Below are 14,569 nucleotides of genomic sequence, written 5' to 3' on the forward strand. Positions count from 1 at the left end.
ACTTTTTATGAACCACAGTTTGAGGAAACGTGAAAAATATCATTAAAAAGTGTCACAAACACAACTTTGAATTAATATTTAATTAATTAATTCGAGAAAATACTATCAATATCCACATTCTATAGAGCCTTGCATAAGTTGTTGTACATAAAGGAAATTTTCCAAAAAAATCATTATTCATGCATCCTCAAAAAAGAAAAGAGCTTTTAAAACAGAAATATGTTAGAACGGAATTTTAAATTTCAAATATTTAACTTTGCTTTAAACCTGCAGGCAACCTTCAATATGTTATCAGTAAGTAGTGTATAATGAAAAAGATGAAAAAGATGTGAGTTTCCAGTAAACAAAGAATAAACTTCAATATTCGTCTGGATCCTTCTTGGTATGATGCCCCCGTATTGATTCGAAAATTTACTCCATTTAAACAGACATGGAGCGGTTTTAATAAAAAAAAAAAACAAAAATAATCAGCAAATAAAATAAAACATCGGATGCACAAAAAATATTGATGAATTGTTTACTTTAACTAAGTCACTCATTATATCATTACACTTCTTGTATTTAAATGTAAGAAATCTTCAAACAGCTGTAAGAATTGATGATCAATTCAAGGTCAGTCAGTGTTGTGTGGCGAAAAATACGAGTTTGATACATGTACAAATTAGAATTTCTGGGTTTTTGTTATAAGACTCAATAGTAAGGAAATGTCCATGTGCATTATTTCTGATTCCATTTCGATGATATTTTTGGTGACAACTTGCCTGATCGAATGGTATTTTAGATCGATCAACATATCATCCATTCGAGATCAAAAACAGAATATCCTTTTTGTACCATTATTTTTGCTGAATTGTAAAACTCTTGAATCAAAACAAATAAAAAGTCTGATAAGACACAGACAACCACACATAAGAAGAATTCTATGATTTTTAAATAAATTCTATACGCTGATTTGATAGTAGTAGCAGTTGGGAAAGGTTTGTTTAGTAGTCGAAATTTGAACATAAAGTAGCAAAAGAAATTCAATAGTACAACAATTGATTATTAAACAGCGGAACAGTAATTAATTATCTACAGATTCTCCAGAGTACATTCCCAATCATCACTCATCACATAATAAACAACAACAAGCGCCCGGTTGAACCACGTTTCAGCAAGCTGCTTCCTAGCCCGCCGCATTGATCGTAATCGCGTTCCGCGCCAATCGTACAAATCCTTTCCAGACCAACGTCGATTCGGCCACGCGTAGGTCCCGGTTCCGACACCCAAAACAAAACCGTCCGCCATAAACCATATCCGCAAAAAAAAAAACTGCTGCGTAACTGCGACCGTTATTGCAAGCCGAGCTAAGTTCCGATTAGCCGACCAGCTCAGCCATCCCATGTACCCATGGCCCTATATGACGCTTCGCCGTTCGGTTTAGGATAATAAACGCGCGGGACAGAGGTAATAAAATTATTATCAGCCATCATTTGTTCGGTGGGGTTGTACTTTCTTCGAATTGTGATCTCCGCATGCCCTGCCGCGCCCAAGGACGATACTGCGTCGCCAAGTAGAAGTACCCCCCCCACCCTCACCCATAGCCCAACACGGCTGTGTTAGTGTGTTGGGGCCGCAATCAGGCAGCCACCAGGTGAATGCGCGACCCGAACACGGGTATAAAAATGCGATCGTCACCGGCGACACGGTTTAGTTGCGCTCTCGTGTCGTTTGTTGCTGGAAGCGTATCGTGCCAGTCGTGCGTTGTTGCGTGTGCTCTCCGCGTGGAGGTGGAAGCCGCTTGTGTATACAAATCGGTGCATATTAGTAGGCTCTGAAAGCACCTACCGGCAACGGAGCGACAACAACGCTAGGTGAATGTGCCGCCGGAACTAGTTTGGTGATCTTGGTGCACTCCGACTGTGTGTGTGTGTGTGTGTGTGTGTGTGTGTGACTGTGTGGAATGTGTGGCGGTATCCTATTTCTGCAGGATCGACGCGTTTTCAACACGAAAAGGTTGTGAGACTCAGAAGGGCAAGGGCATTTCGGTTGGTTGACAGCAGATCGCACGCCCCTGCAATGCATTCCCAGGTGTCCCTATTTCCCGGCAACGGGTGACGGTCGGTTTTATTCCTCTCCATCGTAACACATTTTGGACGACAACAAGCCCCTCCTCAAACAAAAACCGTCGGTGCCACTACCAGCACAAGTGCGCTCTAGTGGAAAGTTTGTGAATTAAAAGTATAAAAGTGTACAAAGGCTACTGTATTTAGCGCACAAGTGTGCACTACCCCTAGATACACAAGTGTGTGGGAAGGTGATTCAGCTCTATCGATCGTCCATTGGTCTCATCGTGATCGTATAACGTGATATTGCTCTACCGAAAGATGGCTGACACGATGGAGCAAACAAAACAGACGACCGATGTCGTCGTGTACACGAACGGAAGTTCGCTACCGAGCGATAAGGAGATTATGGACAGCATGCTGCAAATGCGCTTCCAGCATGCCAAAAAGCAGGACCGCGATTACTCCCATCTATTCAGGTAAGGCGAGTAAGTGTTGTGCAAGGAGAATCGGGGTGTGGTGATGAATGTTGATGTTTTGTCACCAAGCTGTTTATAATTGGCACTGCAAATTAACTGCTCGGTGAAGCGTTACAAATGGCGTTATCATTGTGTTACGGTGAATCGATTCTCTATATTCTGAAGTTGAACTGGAACACATTAATTTTTCTCATTTTTGCGTGGGTTCAGCAATTTTGATTCAAAAATAATTGACCACTTTGGTCCGCAGTGGACACTTCGGACACTGAAGATCATCACAGCACTTATCACACAAAACAATAACGACACAGCTCCAATTACACCAATTCGCAATGCTTACTACAATAGAACACCTGGAAACTGGCACAAAACTGCAACAAAACTGCTACCCACCCCCGTCAATAGGGAGGAATTAACACTGGCAATGAACAAACTTCCCCTGCATTACGTGTCATTGACACATTTCACGCCCTCCCAATTATGCTGTGTGTGGACGCACAGACGACGCCCTAACGGTATGGCAGTAAATTTGATATCTTGAACGCTTTTACTTCTACAACCGTCACCGTGTGCATCTTTACGATCCAGACAGAATGTGCGATAATGGCGCTGTGGGGTGGTTACTGTTAACGGTGTGGTGGATAGGGCCAATTAATAAGGCGTTACAACCTGCCCGAGCTAGATTACACAGGTTTCGTTTATTGCCGTCTAAATCTACCTGTGAGCCTGAGTAATCCTCCAATTGGGCTTGTGGGTTGCGTTTATCTTCCCTCAGCTGCGGGCAGCAGCTTATCGTGAGCATTTTCGCAAACCCATCTTGGGTTTTTTTGGCGGAAAGATGGAGCAATCTCCAGCTCACATCCCGATCACGGTGCCGGACTGATACCATTCTTGACGTCAAGTGTGCACGAGGCTTAGGAGCTGCTCCAAAGGTTACTCTGCTGATGGGTTGGAGCGCTTGTGGGATGAGCCCTGTTTTTTGTGGAAGATTATTTGCTTAAGACAACAACTCAGTCAAGTTGATCCATGACATTATCTGCATAACGTCTGCAGTCAGCTGAAGAGCCAGAGAGATAATCTCAGACGTGGTAGGAGTTTGTGTGCCTTTGCTAAGTGCATCCTTTTATAGCTCATACTACCCTTTTAGCCTTGAGTGTTTTTGAACAGTATTATTGTTTTAAAATTTACCGGATCTGGACACCCCTTATACGAAGCAAATTGGGCACACACTTCATCGCGTTTTAATTATCCTCCTGCGTTGGGTTTTTTTTTTCTGATCATTAAACCGGCCGGAGTTGAGTAGCTTCACACAAACATAATACTGGTTTGGCCGCTTGAGCCCAATGGTCAACAAAAACATAGAATCAGCCCCGGTTTTGTTGGTTGTGTTTCAGTGAAAGGCTCCGCGCGGTTGAAACGTTGTTTGAATATTTGATGCATAGACGCGCAAAAAACCCGAATCAAAACAAACCGAAACGGTCACTTCGGTTGGATCGTGACTCATAAACTGGGATGCAAAGCAACGTTGCGTGGAATATCTTGATTTGTGTTAGAATATGAGCTTTTATGACTTTTGGAAGGAAAGACTATAAAAGCTTCTAATTTGTATTCGTGCTATGTTGTATCAGAATTAATAAAAATCATGTGCAACATTCAAGCAACTTGCCACGGTTATTGCTATTGTTGAATTTTCTGTTACGTTATGCGCTGTTATTGATAATCACGAATAGCTGACATAACGCTTCCAAAAGCATACATTTTGTTCCTGTTTTGCATACACAGTCTTCAGATGTTGCTTAAGACACGCGATTAGCCTTGTCGCATATGTTTGAATTGTGATGTTCCTAATCCTAGAGGACAAAACAGTTCGATTATCATCTCCCTCAACATCACTCTTCTTCCTTCTTGTTTTCATCTTCTTCAGTATCCTGATTTGCGTACCAGAGCAAGCTTTGAATGAGCTTTCTATGTCTGTCTTCAGCTAACACGGAATACAGGAACAGTAAATACAGGGATCCGAACCATGTCTAGCATTGTAGTAGCAGCCGTGTTGATCGTTTGACCAGACTGTCTAATTCGAGTTTTTCTTCTTCTTCTTATTTTGCCACAACAATCGTTGAACGCACTGTGGTGAACGAAATGTAAACAATTTTAGAGAGCATTTTCAAATGCTAATTACTCAGTGAATAAAAAGGGGTAATGGGTCTAACGACCCATCATTTTAAAGGTTAAGTCTTCTTCTTTCCGTTTTTTCCACATAAAATGTGTCAAAATGTGTGAAATAATGTACAAAACATAGGAGAACCACAATAGAGGTTACTAGCGAGTCTCTAGTATGGAATTCTACTCGGTGAAACAACGACAATTAGAATCTGGAAATAGTAGGTCATAAAAAAACAAAGGAAATAAAGAGAAAAATCAAACTTCGGGCTGAGTTGAAGTCAAACATTCACTCATATGATTCGATTCACTCACTCTTCATTACTCAGTGTTCACATCTCTAGTACATTGCGAAGTAGCCACATAGCAGCTTTCGTTAATTCAAAGTTAAAGAGGTAGAATGACGAGTTAAATCATTAATTAATTTTCTAAGTCACAATGTCACAAGTGTGAAGCGTGTACACCACTCATTGAGGATTAACTCTTAATTCTCTTTGAGTGATAAGTGATTCGATTCACTCAGATCTAGTCAAAAGTCGGCGTGGAAAATTGAATCATTCATCGTAATTGAACTTTCCTAGAAGGTAAATTAACTCTCTTGAGAGAATCTTCAGTTAACTCTCTGATTCTCTTTAAGTGGGTTAAAACACATATTATTTATGTTAATTCATTGGGATGATTCAATCTAATCATTTACTCATGAATCTGTATGCACATTACTAGTTCATAAACAAGTCTAGTAAGCCTGTTTCAAATATAAAATGACCACATAAAGTTAAGAAGGAGTAGAAGACAACATACACGATCAATTATAAGTAAAAAAAGCAATCAAAACACTCCTCAACATAAAATAACTCATTGTCTCTTTTGCTTCCTCGCTCCTTCATTCTCAACAACAATCCCTCCCGAAACAGGAAAAAATCCCGCCTCGAACTGATCCGCCTCTCGTCGGTGATCGTCGGCATCGAGTTCCTGTACGCGGCCGAGACGGCCTTCGTCACGCCGATCCTGCTCGGCATTGGGCTCTCGCACACGTTCATGACGATGGTGTGGGCGTTCTCGCCCGTTCTCGGCTTCTTCTTCGCACCGATGATTGCGTCCTTCAGCGACACCATCCGGGTGCAGTGGGGCCGACGCCGGCCGGTCCTGCTAGCGCTCGGACTGGCGATGATGACGGGCATGTGGATACTGCCGCACGGCAAAACGATCGGCGTCTTCTTCGGCGATCCGGACGTACCGGTCGACCAGATGGAGGGCTTCCGGTGGTCCATCCCGGTCACGATCATCGGGCTTGTGCTGACGGATTTTGACGCGGAGACGAGCAACGGCATTGCGCGAGCGTACTTCATGGACATGTGTGCACCGGGTAGGGGATTGAGAAGCTTTTTTCAGACTTTGTTAAGACCGGGAACTAACGGTTAATCTCTTTTTGGTTTGTCCCCAGATGATCAGTCGCGCGTACTGACGACGGCCATGTTTATTGGTGGGCTGGGCGGTACCGCCGGGTACGTGCTCGGGGCGATCGACTGGAGCCAAACTAACCTCGACATCCTGGGTAGCAACGAGGCGACCGTGTTTATGTTCGTGTTCATCGTGATGGGCGTAGGGCTGCTCATCACGCTCACCAGCTATCGGGAGGTTCCGCTGCCCTTGTTGGAGCGCGATCCGCTGCTTCGGCCGATCAACTCGAACGCTTTCGAGGCGGAAAAATCGCGCCAGCTGGCCGTATACAGCATCTCGAAGGACGTGATTCCGGAACCGATCAAGCCCGATCAGGATGCTGCGGCCGGGATCGGGGATGACGACGACGAGAAGCCGCTACGGTTACGTGACTTCGTGCGTAACATTGTGCACATGCCGAAAAGTCTGTTCATCCTCTACTCGACACAGTTCTTCTCGCAGCTCGGCTATCTCAGCTACTGTCTGTACTTTACCGACTTTGTCGGGTCGGAAGTGTTCGGTGGGGACGTTGCGGGTGCGCCCGGTTCCCCCGAGCTTGCCCTGTACGAGGAGGGCGTCCGGTACGGTTGCTGGGGTATGGCCGTGTTCGCCGTGTGCAGTGCGTCCTACTCCGCGGTCATCGAGCGGTTGGTAAAGCGATTCAGGTAAGGACAGAGACCCTCGAAGAAGTCAGAGATGGAGTGATATACGAAGTGGTTTTTTATTTCAACAACACAGCGCCCGTCCAGTGTACATGGCAGGGTTGTTGCTGTTCAGCCTCGGCATGCTGCTGATGGGGCTGGTCAAGGAGAAGTTTATGATCTTCATCGCCTGCCCGACGGTGGGCATTATGTACGCGACAATGTACTCCCTGCCGTACTTGCTCATATCTCAGTATCACTCCAAAAACTCGGTAAGTATTACTTGTTTCTTAAAAATTTGTTTTGAAACTTACCTTTAAACTACCATCTACTATCCACCAGTTTGAAGTGAAGGATGGTAAATGTGTACCAAACACTACCAAGCGCGGGTTCGGTGCCGACGTTTCCATGATGAGCTGCATGCTTTTCCTCGCCCAGGTAGGGCAAATTCTTCTTCAAACCATTTCCATTTTAAGCTTGCTTCTAATCCTTGAAACGTTTTTGTTTTTTTTCACTCCTTCAGCTCATCATCTCGCTCGCGATCGGCAGTATTATCGATGCAGTCGAAACGAACGTGGTGGTCATTTTTTCGGCCAGCATATTCTCCCTTGTCGCTGCCCTGACAGCGTCACAGATTGTCTACATGGGACTGTGATAGATAGCGGTTGAGCGGACGTACGGAGCCGGACAGTCTAACGACGAACGGGAAGGAAAATGTGATAAAAAAACGTATTATTAAAACCTGATAATTGAGTAAACGATTTATCTCCATTTGACATTGTCGGTCATTTCTGCAACATGAAGAGAAGAAGTGTTGGTGCGACAATTGGTGCTTTGGAAATGGCAATAAATATACCTCACTCGGTTTATAATTATTGTGATTGTTTGATTATTTATTTACTTTAAATATGCTACATGTATTAAAATTGATTGATTTTTAATTAAATTTATTTGGCAGTTACCTTATTAAGAAACTTTAAGGATGAGATAATTTGCTTAGGCGATCAATTTGGAAGCAGCATAGTGTTTCCAAGAACTACTGTAACACGCCCGTAAGTGACTTTGTGAGGCTTACACTAAGGACGTATTGCCGTCAGCGCAGTACCAGAAGTAAACCAAGTAATTGATAAGATCGCCAAGCAATCACAGTTTTGTTCAAAATAGTTCATTTGCGATTGAAAAATGAAGATGAAAAGAGAGGAAACATTTAGACAAAAAAAAACCTACGATACTGCATGAAAAAGTGTAACCCATTCAAAGCAAACCGAACAAAAAATCAAACAAAAACCATCAAAAAAAATGTTTAGTTAAGCGAAAGAGACCACTGCAAATGGAACGAAAAAAGTTAAAAGATAGAAACATTCCAAAGATCTCAATTTAGAAATTATCAATGGTTCAGGACCTCAGGATGTCTTCCGGACCTCAGGATGGTTTGGAATTGGGATTTCAATAAGAAATGTTATAGGAATTTGCTAATGATTTCATAGCGTCTATCATTGATCTGAGTAACTTTCAATTCGATGTCTGTCTTTTACGTGGCTTACGTATGGATGCATCCATAGTGTCAATTCGCTTTCATTGCATATGAACATTAGCTTGAATATCTTAAACATCATATGTAGATTTTATAGCTAATTTTGGATATATTTTACTCTTTTGGAGGATGATCATTACAATACTTCTTACAATTAATAATCATCATCAGACATGTATCATCTACATTAAAACCTATGGGAATGGAATACCTTTTAAGTGTTGACAATGTGGAAGGCATAGAAAAGATTAACATCGAATTGAACGATGTGTCGATCAATGGCTAACATTATCAATTCCATCGGAATCCCCTGTAAGATTACATTCTCTTTACGTTCTTAGGATGGTATGAAATAGCGTTACTTAGCAGTACCTTGGAGATGAAAGAGTATATAACCTTACGGTATTGTTTTACTTGTCTGACTCTATAACCAACTTTACTTTACGATCTTGATCTGATGCAGAAGTGTCTTACCATAGACACATTAGTAAGATGAAAGTATTTCCAAGTCCTAAAACACGTGACTTAAGTTTATGAAAAAATGTAACTAAGCTACTACGATCGTGGTCACTTCGTTCGTATGGTAACCCTTCTTTTAGATCGATCATATGGACAGAGCATCGGCATGGTAGGTTCAAGATGAGATGTCATCGTGGCAAGGCCGTGCTAGTCATTATGAGAGAGCGAGAGATAATGCATTTACAGAGGACTGCTAAAGACTATAAGCAGCTCCAGACACTGCTACAGTAGACCAAGAACATCATTCGCTCGTGGTATCTCCCAAGGTCTGCAACAAGACAATGATCTTGCCCATCAGCTGGTGACTGTCAAAGTCAAATAAATAGAAACAAGCGATGGACAGCATTACCTATTTCCCAATTAGACGACATCCTGGTCACTTGCTGTGAATGAACCAGATGTATGCTTAGTTCCAAATGTGTTTAATAATCCCGATTAACTCGACCCGAAAATTGTTATGTCAAGGACGTCTTAATTTAATATCAACTCAAACGTATTAAACCCCCAGCTCAAATGAAACCTTCACCCAGCCCAAGAAAGGGTTTGGAAAGCCAGCGATTGATGAAGTGCTGGCAAACATTTATAACTACTAATCGCAAAATTTGTCTATCAGTTAAAGCGTACAAACGCGTGCTGTCCGCTTTTTGCTACCCAAAACAGTAACGCCTCTTCTTTGACGATGTTTCCACGAGGGTACAGGGTTTCTTATCTGCCTGGTTAGAGGAAAGAAAGCGCGCCATCTACAGCAACAAGACAAAAAACTGTCCCAACACTGTCGCAAGATTATCAATGCAACGATAATTGTAAAGCGCCCGTCGTTTCCGCATTGAGTGTGCGAGATTACGATTATGCTCGTACAGACGCCACAGCGCTCACAGCGACACATGCCAGAGCATCCCGATTCCGATCAGAGCATCAGCCCAGTGCCGTTTCGGAAGCTGACGGTGACTAACGGTGTGTAAAATGTACGGGACGTACCAGCAGCAGGAACGCCTCACCGAGGATGAAATACTCCAGGGAATGCTCGACAGTCGGCAGCGCTTTGCCAAGCTCGACAACTCCCGGGGCTATCAACACTCTTTTAGGTGAGTTAGGGAGCTGTTCGGGTGCCTTTAAACTCATTTCAAACTTCAAAATGCTTTACTTGCAGAAAAAAATCCAAATGGGAACTGGTGCGACTGTCCCTCCTCATCGTCGGCATCGAGTGTACGTACGCAACGGAGACGGCACTGGTCGCCCCGATCCTGCTTGGCATCGGCCTACCGCACACGGTCATGACCATGATCTGGGCGACGCCCTCGCTCGCCGGATTGCTCTTTGCGCCCGTGATCGCTTCTGTCAGCGATCGACTCCGTTCGCGCTGGGGCCGTAGACGTCCGGTACTGCTCGCTCTGGGCTGTACCATTCTTACTGGCATGCTCGTGCTACCGAACGGGCCGGCCATCGGTGAGCTGGTGGGGCTGACGAGCGTCGGCTGGGTGGCCACAATCACAACCGTCGGTTTGATAATGTCTGACTTTTCGGCCGAAACGAGCAACGGACTGTGCCGGACGTACGCGATGGAGGTGTGCACTATTCGGGATCAGGCCCGTGTCCTCAGCATCATGGTGCTGACGGGTGGAATCGGTGCGACCATGGGTGCACTGTTTGGAGCGATCAACTGGAACCGGCTCGGCATTGGACGTTTGTTGGGTGGGAATGGACCGTCCGTGTTTGCGGCGAACTGGATTGTGCTGTTTGTGGGGCTGTTGGTGACGTTGACAAGCTTTTCGGAGATCCCACTGCCAGTGCAGGAGTCGGAACCGATGCTGAGGCCAGTGACGCAAAAGATGCTGCTGGACGAGGTGAAGCGTGCGCAGGGAGAGGGTCGTGTGCAGGATGAGAAGGAAGAGGTGCAGGAAGTTGTTGGGTTTAAGCAGTTTGTGCATAATGTGCTGCATATGCCACGATCGATGAAGGTATTGTGTTTGACGCAGCTGCTGAGCCACATGAGCTACCTGACGTACTGTTTGTACTATACCGATTTTGTTGGCGCTACGGTCTACGAAGGAGATGTGCGGGTGAGTAGGTGAAGTGAGTGGTGAAATGATTAAGTGGAGAGAACACGAGAAGATGATTCAACTTTAAATATGAAAAGCATAAGTTAGAAGTTTCCTTGTGTGTGAATTGAAAAATATTCAAGAAAGTGTGCAAAGATCGTTGAACGATTGTAGCGAAGATCGTAAAGTGTGTTCCATAAGCTGAATATTAAGTGAAGAGCTACTTAAATTAGTGATGTGCTCTCTGGAGCGCACCCACGACTCTTATTCGACTCGGACTGTTATCCGGAGTCGTAGTCATCTGGGTCAGAGTCATCCAGAGTCGAAGACATCCGGAGTCAACTGGAGTAGTCCGGAGTCGACTGGAGTAGTGACTCGTCCGGAGTAGTCCGGAGTCGTCCGGGGTTGCCCGGAGTCGGAATCGTCCAGGGTTGCCCGGAGTCAACCGGATTCGGAGTCATTCGGTGTCATCCAGAGTCGATCGGTGTCGACCGGAATCGGAGTTGGTGTTGCGATCGGCGATAATCGTCGCAATAAAATATTACAAAATGGTACTGTTTTAAGCATCCCATTCTAGATTCACGCTTTCATTCGACAGTCACGGAAAAAATGTTATTTTACACGACGATATTTTTTGGATGCATTCATTTGACTTTTTGATTTTTCCGTACTTCATATTAACTAAATCTCCATGAAAATGGGAGTGAAAGTATCAAGTGGTCCAATAGTTAAGTATCGGCAAATGCACGATTAGGCAGTTCTGGCGTCACATGAAAAATGTCAAATGACATTCATTCTTCTTTTTTGCAATCATGTCATCGCAAATGCGCCGACTGATCTAACACAAATGATTGTCGCTCTTGGAAAGTTGTGCCAAGAAGCGTGAGCCGCTCACTGCAAATTTCATAAAAAAATCTCTGGCCGATTCCAGACAACTCCGGACAAATCCGACTCCGAAAGACTCCCGACGACTCCGAACGACCTCGAATTATGCTGGGCGGACCTACCTTTCAGTTTCCGTTCCAAAATTATCGGAGTCGGATATAAGTCGAATCCAGATTTTTTCCAACATTACTCGTTCCTAATTTCAACGTTGTGAACACTGTATAAAAGATACTCCTTTAGGAGAGTAAACTGGATAGCATAACAAAGGAACAGTGCGTTAAACGAGTAGTTGTGTTATAGCGGTCTGAATTTGTAGTTCAAGCAACTAATTACAGATCATTATATCGTTATTATTGTTCAGCTGTATATTGCGGAATTGAAATTAGTACTTCACGAATTTTTTGAATCATTCATATAAATGATGAACGATTCGGATCTCCAATCGAATCTCTAACGATTTGTGAATCTTTAAAGTTTCATGAATCGCTAAATATTTATGCATCTCTAAAGTCTCAGAAATCTCTAAACATTTAAATAGATCTTGAATGATGCAAGAGTAGCTTGTCTTTAAGTCTAGGTTCTCCATAACAACTACCATAGGGATTGCGGAACGTGAATCTTTGACTATGACAAAGTTTTTTTCGAACACACTATCCCGGATATCGTTAAGTATCGTGTCGCTGTCATAGGAGTGCCTAACAACAAATAGTAACAGTGCCTCACAGTTTTTAGGTGAATTGCAAAACCTTTCAAACTAGAGATGGATTCAAAATGCGTTTGGAATGATGTATAGTAAAAGACTAAAAAGTGAATATCTTTAGAAAGACATTCATCGTCTTCTTCTTTGGCTCAACAACCGTAGTCGGTCAAGGCCTGCCTTTACCTCTTGTGGGTTTGGCTTTCAGTGACTAATTGATTTCCCCCCATAGCAGGATAGTCAATCCTACGTATGGCGGCACGGTCTATTTGGGGCTTGAACCCATGATGGGCATGTTGTTAAGTCGTACGAGTTGACGACTGTACTACGAGACCGGCCTAGAAAGACGTTCATACATCTCTAGAAATTCGTAAATATTAAGGGTTTTATTACTGAATGAATGAATTAAATTTTTTAAGAGATTCATGAATCTTTGATGATTCATTGAAGAATCATTAAAATTAATAAATCTGAATCTGATTTATCACTAGTTCTAAGCTTTGTTTATGATGTTAAGCTTGCTACAGCCTTAAATTCGCCAAATATCGTTAATATTTGGTTGTTTTTAATTTATTTTCATGTATCCGTCAAAAATAACTAATTGGTAAATAATTGCTTATCAACTATTTAAAGATAGATCAACTAACGTGCTAGTAGTTTACCTTCAATTTGGCTGCAGAGAACAAGACAAAGTACATAGCAAAAGAGTAACTCATACAAGAGTTTTTTAGCTAATTCAAAACCATCAGTAACCTTTCACGACACTTCCACAACATCAAAAATCACAAAGTGTCATACTAAAAACCCTTTGTTTCCTTCCTACTATCCTGCAGGCACTAAAAGGATCGGCGGCAGCCGAACGGTACGACGACGGGGTTCGGTTCGCCTGCCTCGGTATGGCCCTCTGCTCCACCACCTCCTCCATCTACTCCGTGTTCATCGAGGGCCTGATCGTCCGGTTCGGGGCCCGGCCTGTTTACGTGGGCGGACTACTGGCGCACTGCTGCGGCATGCTGGCGATGGGACTGATGCCCCACAAGCTGGTCGTGTTTGGGTGCTGCGCCCTCACGGGGGTTATGTACGCCACCATCTATTCCATTCCGTTCCTGCTGATCTCGCACTACCACTCAAAGAATTGTGTAAGTAAAGGTGCATAAAACACAGCGAGCGAGTGCATTGTTCGATTGAGTTTTAAATCCCTTTTTTACTTCGAACCAGTTTACGGAAGTTGACGGCCAGTACGTGGAAAGCATCGAGCCACGAGGATTCGGTGTGGACGTTTCCATGATGAGCAGTATGTTATGTTTGGCACAGGTACATTATGTTTGTTTTTTTTGTGTATGTGCGTAAAATCTGATTTTAAAAACATTCTTTTATGCTTCATCTCCCACCAAACAACAACAGTTGATTGTATCGCTAGCGATCGGTGCCGTGATTGATGCGGTCGGTTCCACCATCATCATTACGTTCATCTCGTCCGCCTTCATGCTGTGCGCCGCCGGATCCGCCATGGCAATACTTTACATGGAACTGTAGATTGTAAAGAGGGGATTCTCGGAAACGTAAACGAATCGTAGTTTTATTACTGTAATGTAAATACACGTGTCTCGCTGCGGCAGAAACGCATTTTCGCCGAACGAATTATGAATCGAGCGCGAGCGAGGCGTGTGAAGCTTTCGCGGAAAACAAAACGCCTGTGCGTATGCAATCACAATACACGGCAAGCTTTCCGGCTCGAAGGCGCGTAGAGTAAGCGGATCGTTATTTTTAAATGGTTGTTTTCGCTGGGTTTAATTTAAGTATGAGTGAGCTATAGCAAATTAAAAAATGAATTGAAAATAAAGAAAATTAAATAAGTCTATTTGATTTGAGTCTACAGTACAAACACATTTTCCTTGACTTTCAGAATTTCGACACAAATTTTGAAACTTTTCGTAACATTCACAGTAGGTAGTAACAAGCTTCAAGTAAGTTGTAGATACAAAAAATTTCCATCATAAATCTGTTTGTTATCTATTCACTTCAAAAGCCCCCAGAAAATAGCCAGGAAAATCAAACAGCAATCGTCTTCTTTCCGCCACAGAAAAGCAGCGTGTCATCGTGTCCCGAAACCTGGTTGCAATAATAATG

General features: G+C 43.4%; 3 protein-coding genes across 3 annotated transcripts in view; 2 read left to right on the top strand and 1 right to left on the bottom strand.

Moving 5' to 3' along the window:
- Nucleotides 1-7,292, bottom strand: part of LOC1271106 (RYamide receptor) — a 66,339-nt gene extending 59,047 nt beyond the window's left edge. The window contains exon 1 of the mRNA XM_061660091.1: nt 7,080-7,292. The gene's annotated coding sequence lies outside the window, so the exon portion shown is untranslated. The remainder of the gene's footprint in view (nt 1-7,079) is intronic.
- LOC1271102 (proton-associated sugar transporter A) lies at nt 1,918-7,637 on the top strand. The gene is made up of 6 exons (XM_309848.5): nt 1,918-2,524; nt 5,599-6,050; nt 6,129-6,789; nt 6,863-7,037; nt 7,108-7,203; nt 7,289-7,637. Exons 1-6 carry the CDS (start codon nt 2,367-2,369, stop codon nt 7,418-7,420), a joined length of 1,674 nt encoding a protein of 557 aa, XP_309848.5. The 5' UTR covers nt 1,918-2,366; the 3' UTR covers nt 7,421-7,637.
- Nucleotides 7,638-9,703: 2,066 nt separating this feature from the next.
- LOC1271101 (membrane-associated transporter protein) lies at nt 9,704-14,300 on the top strand. Its single transcript, XM_309847.2, has 5 exons — nt 9,704-9,903; nt 9,969-10,878; nt 13,273-13,578; nt 13,658-13,753; nt 13,844-14,300. Exons 1-5 carry the CDS (start codon nt 9,782-9,784, stop codon nt 13,973-13,975), a joined length of 1,566 nt encoding a protein of 521 aa, XP_309847.2. The 5' UTR covers nt 9,704-9,781; the 3' UTR covers nt 13,976-14,300.
- Nucleotides 14,301-14,569: the final 269 nt, after the last annotated feature.

This window comes from Anopheles gambiae, chromosome 3 (assembly GCF_943734735.2).
Source record: "Anopheles gambiae chromosome 3, idAnoGambNW_F1_1, whole genome shotgun sequence".
Lineage (NCBI taxonomy): Eukaryota > Metazoa > Arthropoda > Insecta > Diptera > Culicidae > Anopheles > Anopheles gambiae.

Bases quoted from the DNA above. Each gene is read 5' to 3' on its own strand.
- LOC1271102 (XM_309848.5), top strand. From the start codon at position 2,367: ATGGCTGACACGATGGAGCAAACAAAACAGACGACCGATGTCGTCGTG. The intron at 7,038-7,107 runs GTAAGTATTACT...ACTATCCACCAG, and splicing joins AGTATCACTCCAAAAACTCG to TTTGAAGTGAAGGATGGTAA. The intron at 7,204-7,288 runs GTAGGGCAAATT...TCACTCCTTCAG, and splicing joins GCATGCTTTTCCTCGCCCAG to CTCATCATCTCGCTCGCGAT.
- LOC1271101 (XM_309847.2), top strand. From the start codon at position 9,782: ATGTACGGGACGTACCAGCAGCAGGAACGCCTCACCGAGGATGAAATA. The intron at 10,879-13,272 runs GTGAGTAGGTGA...ACTATCCTGCAG, and splicing joins TCTACGAAGGAGATGTGCGG to GCACTAAAAGGATCGGCGGC. The intron at 13,754-13,843 runs GTACATTATGTT...AAACAACAACAG, and splicing joins GTATGTTATGTTTGGCACAG to TTGATTGTATCGCTAGCGAT.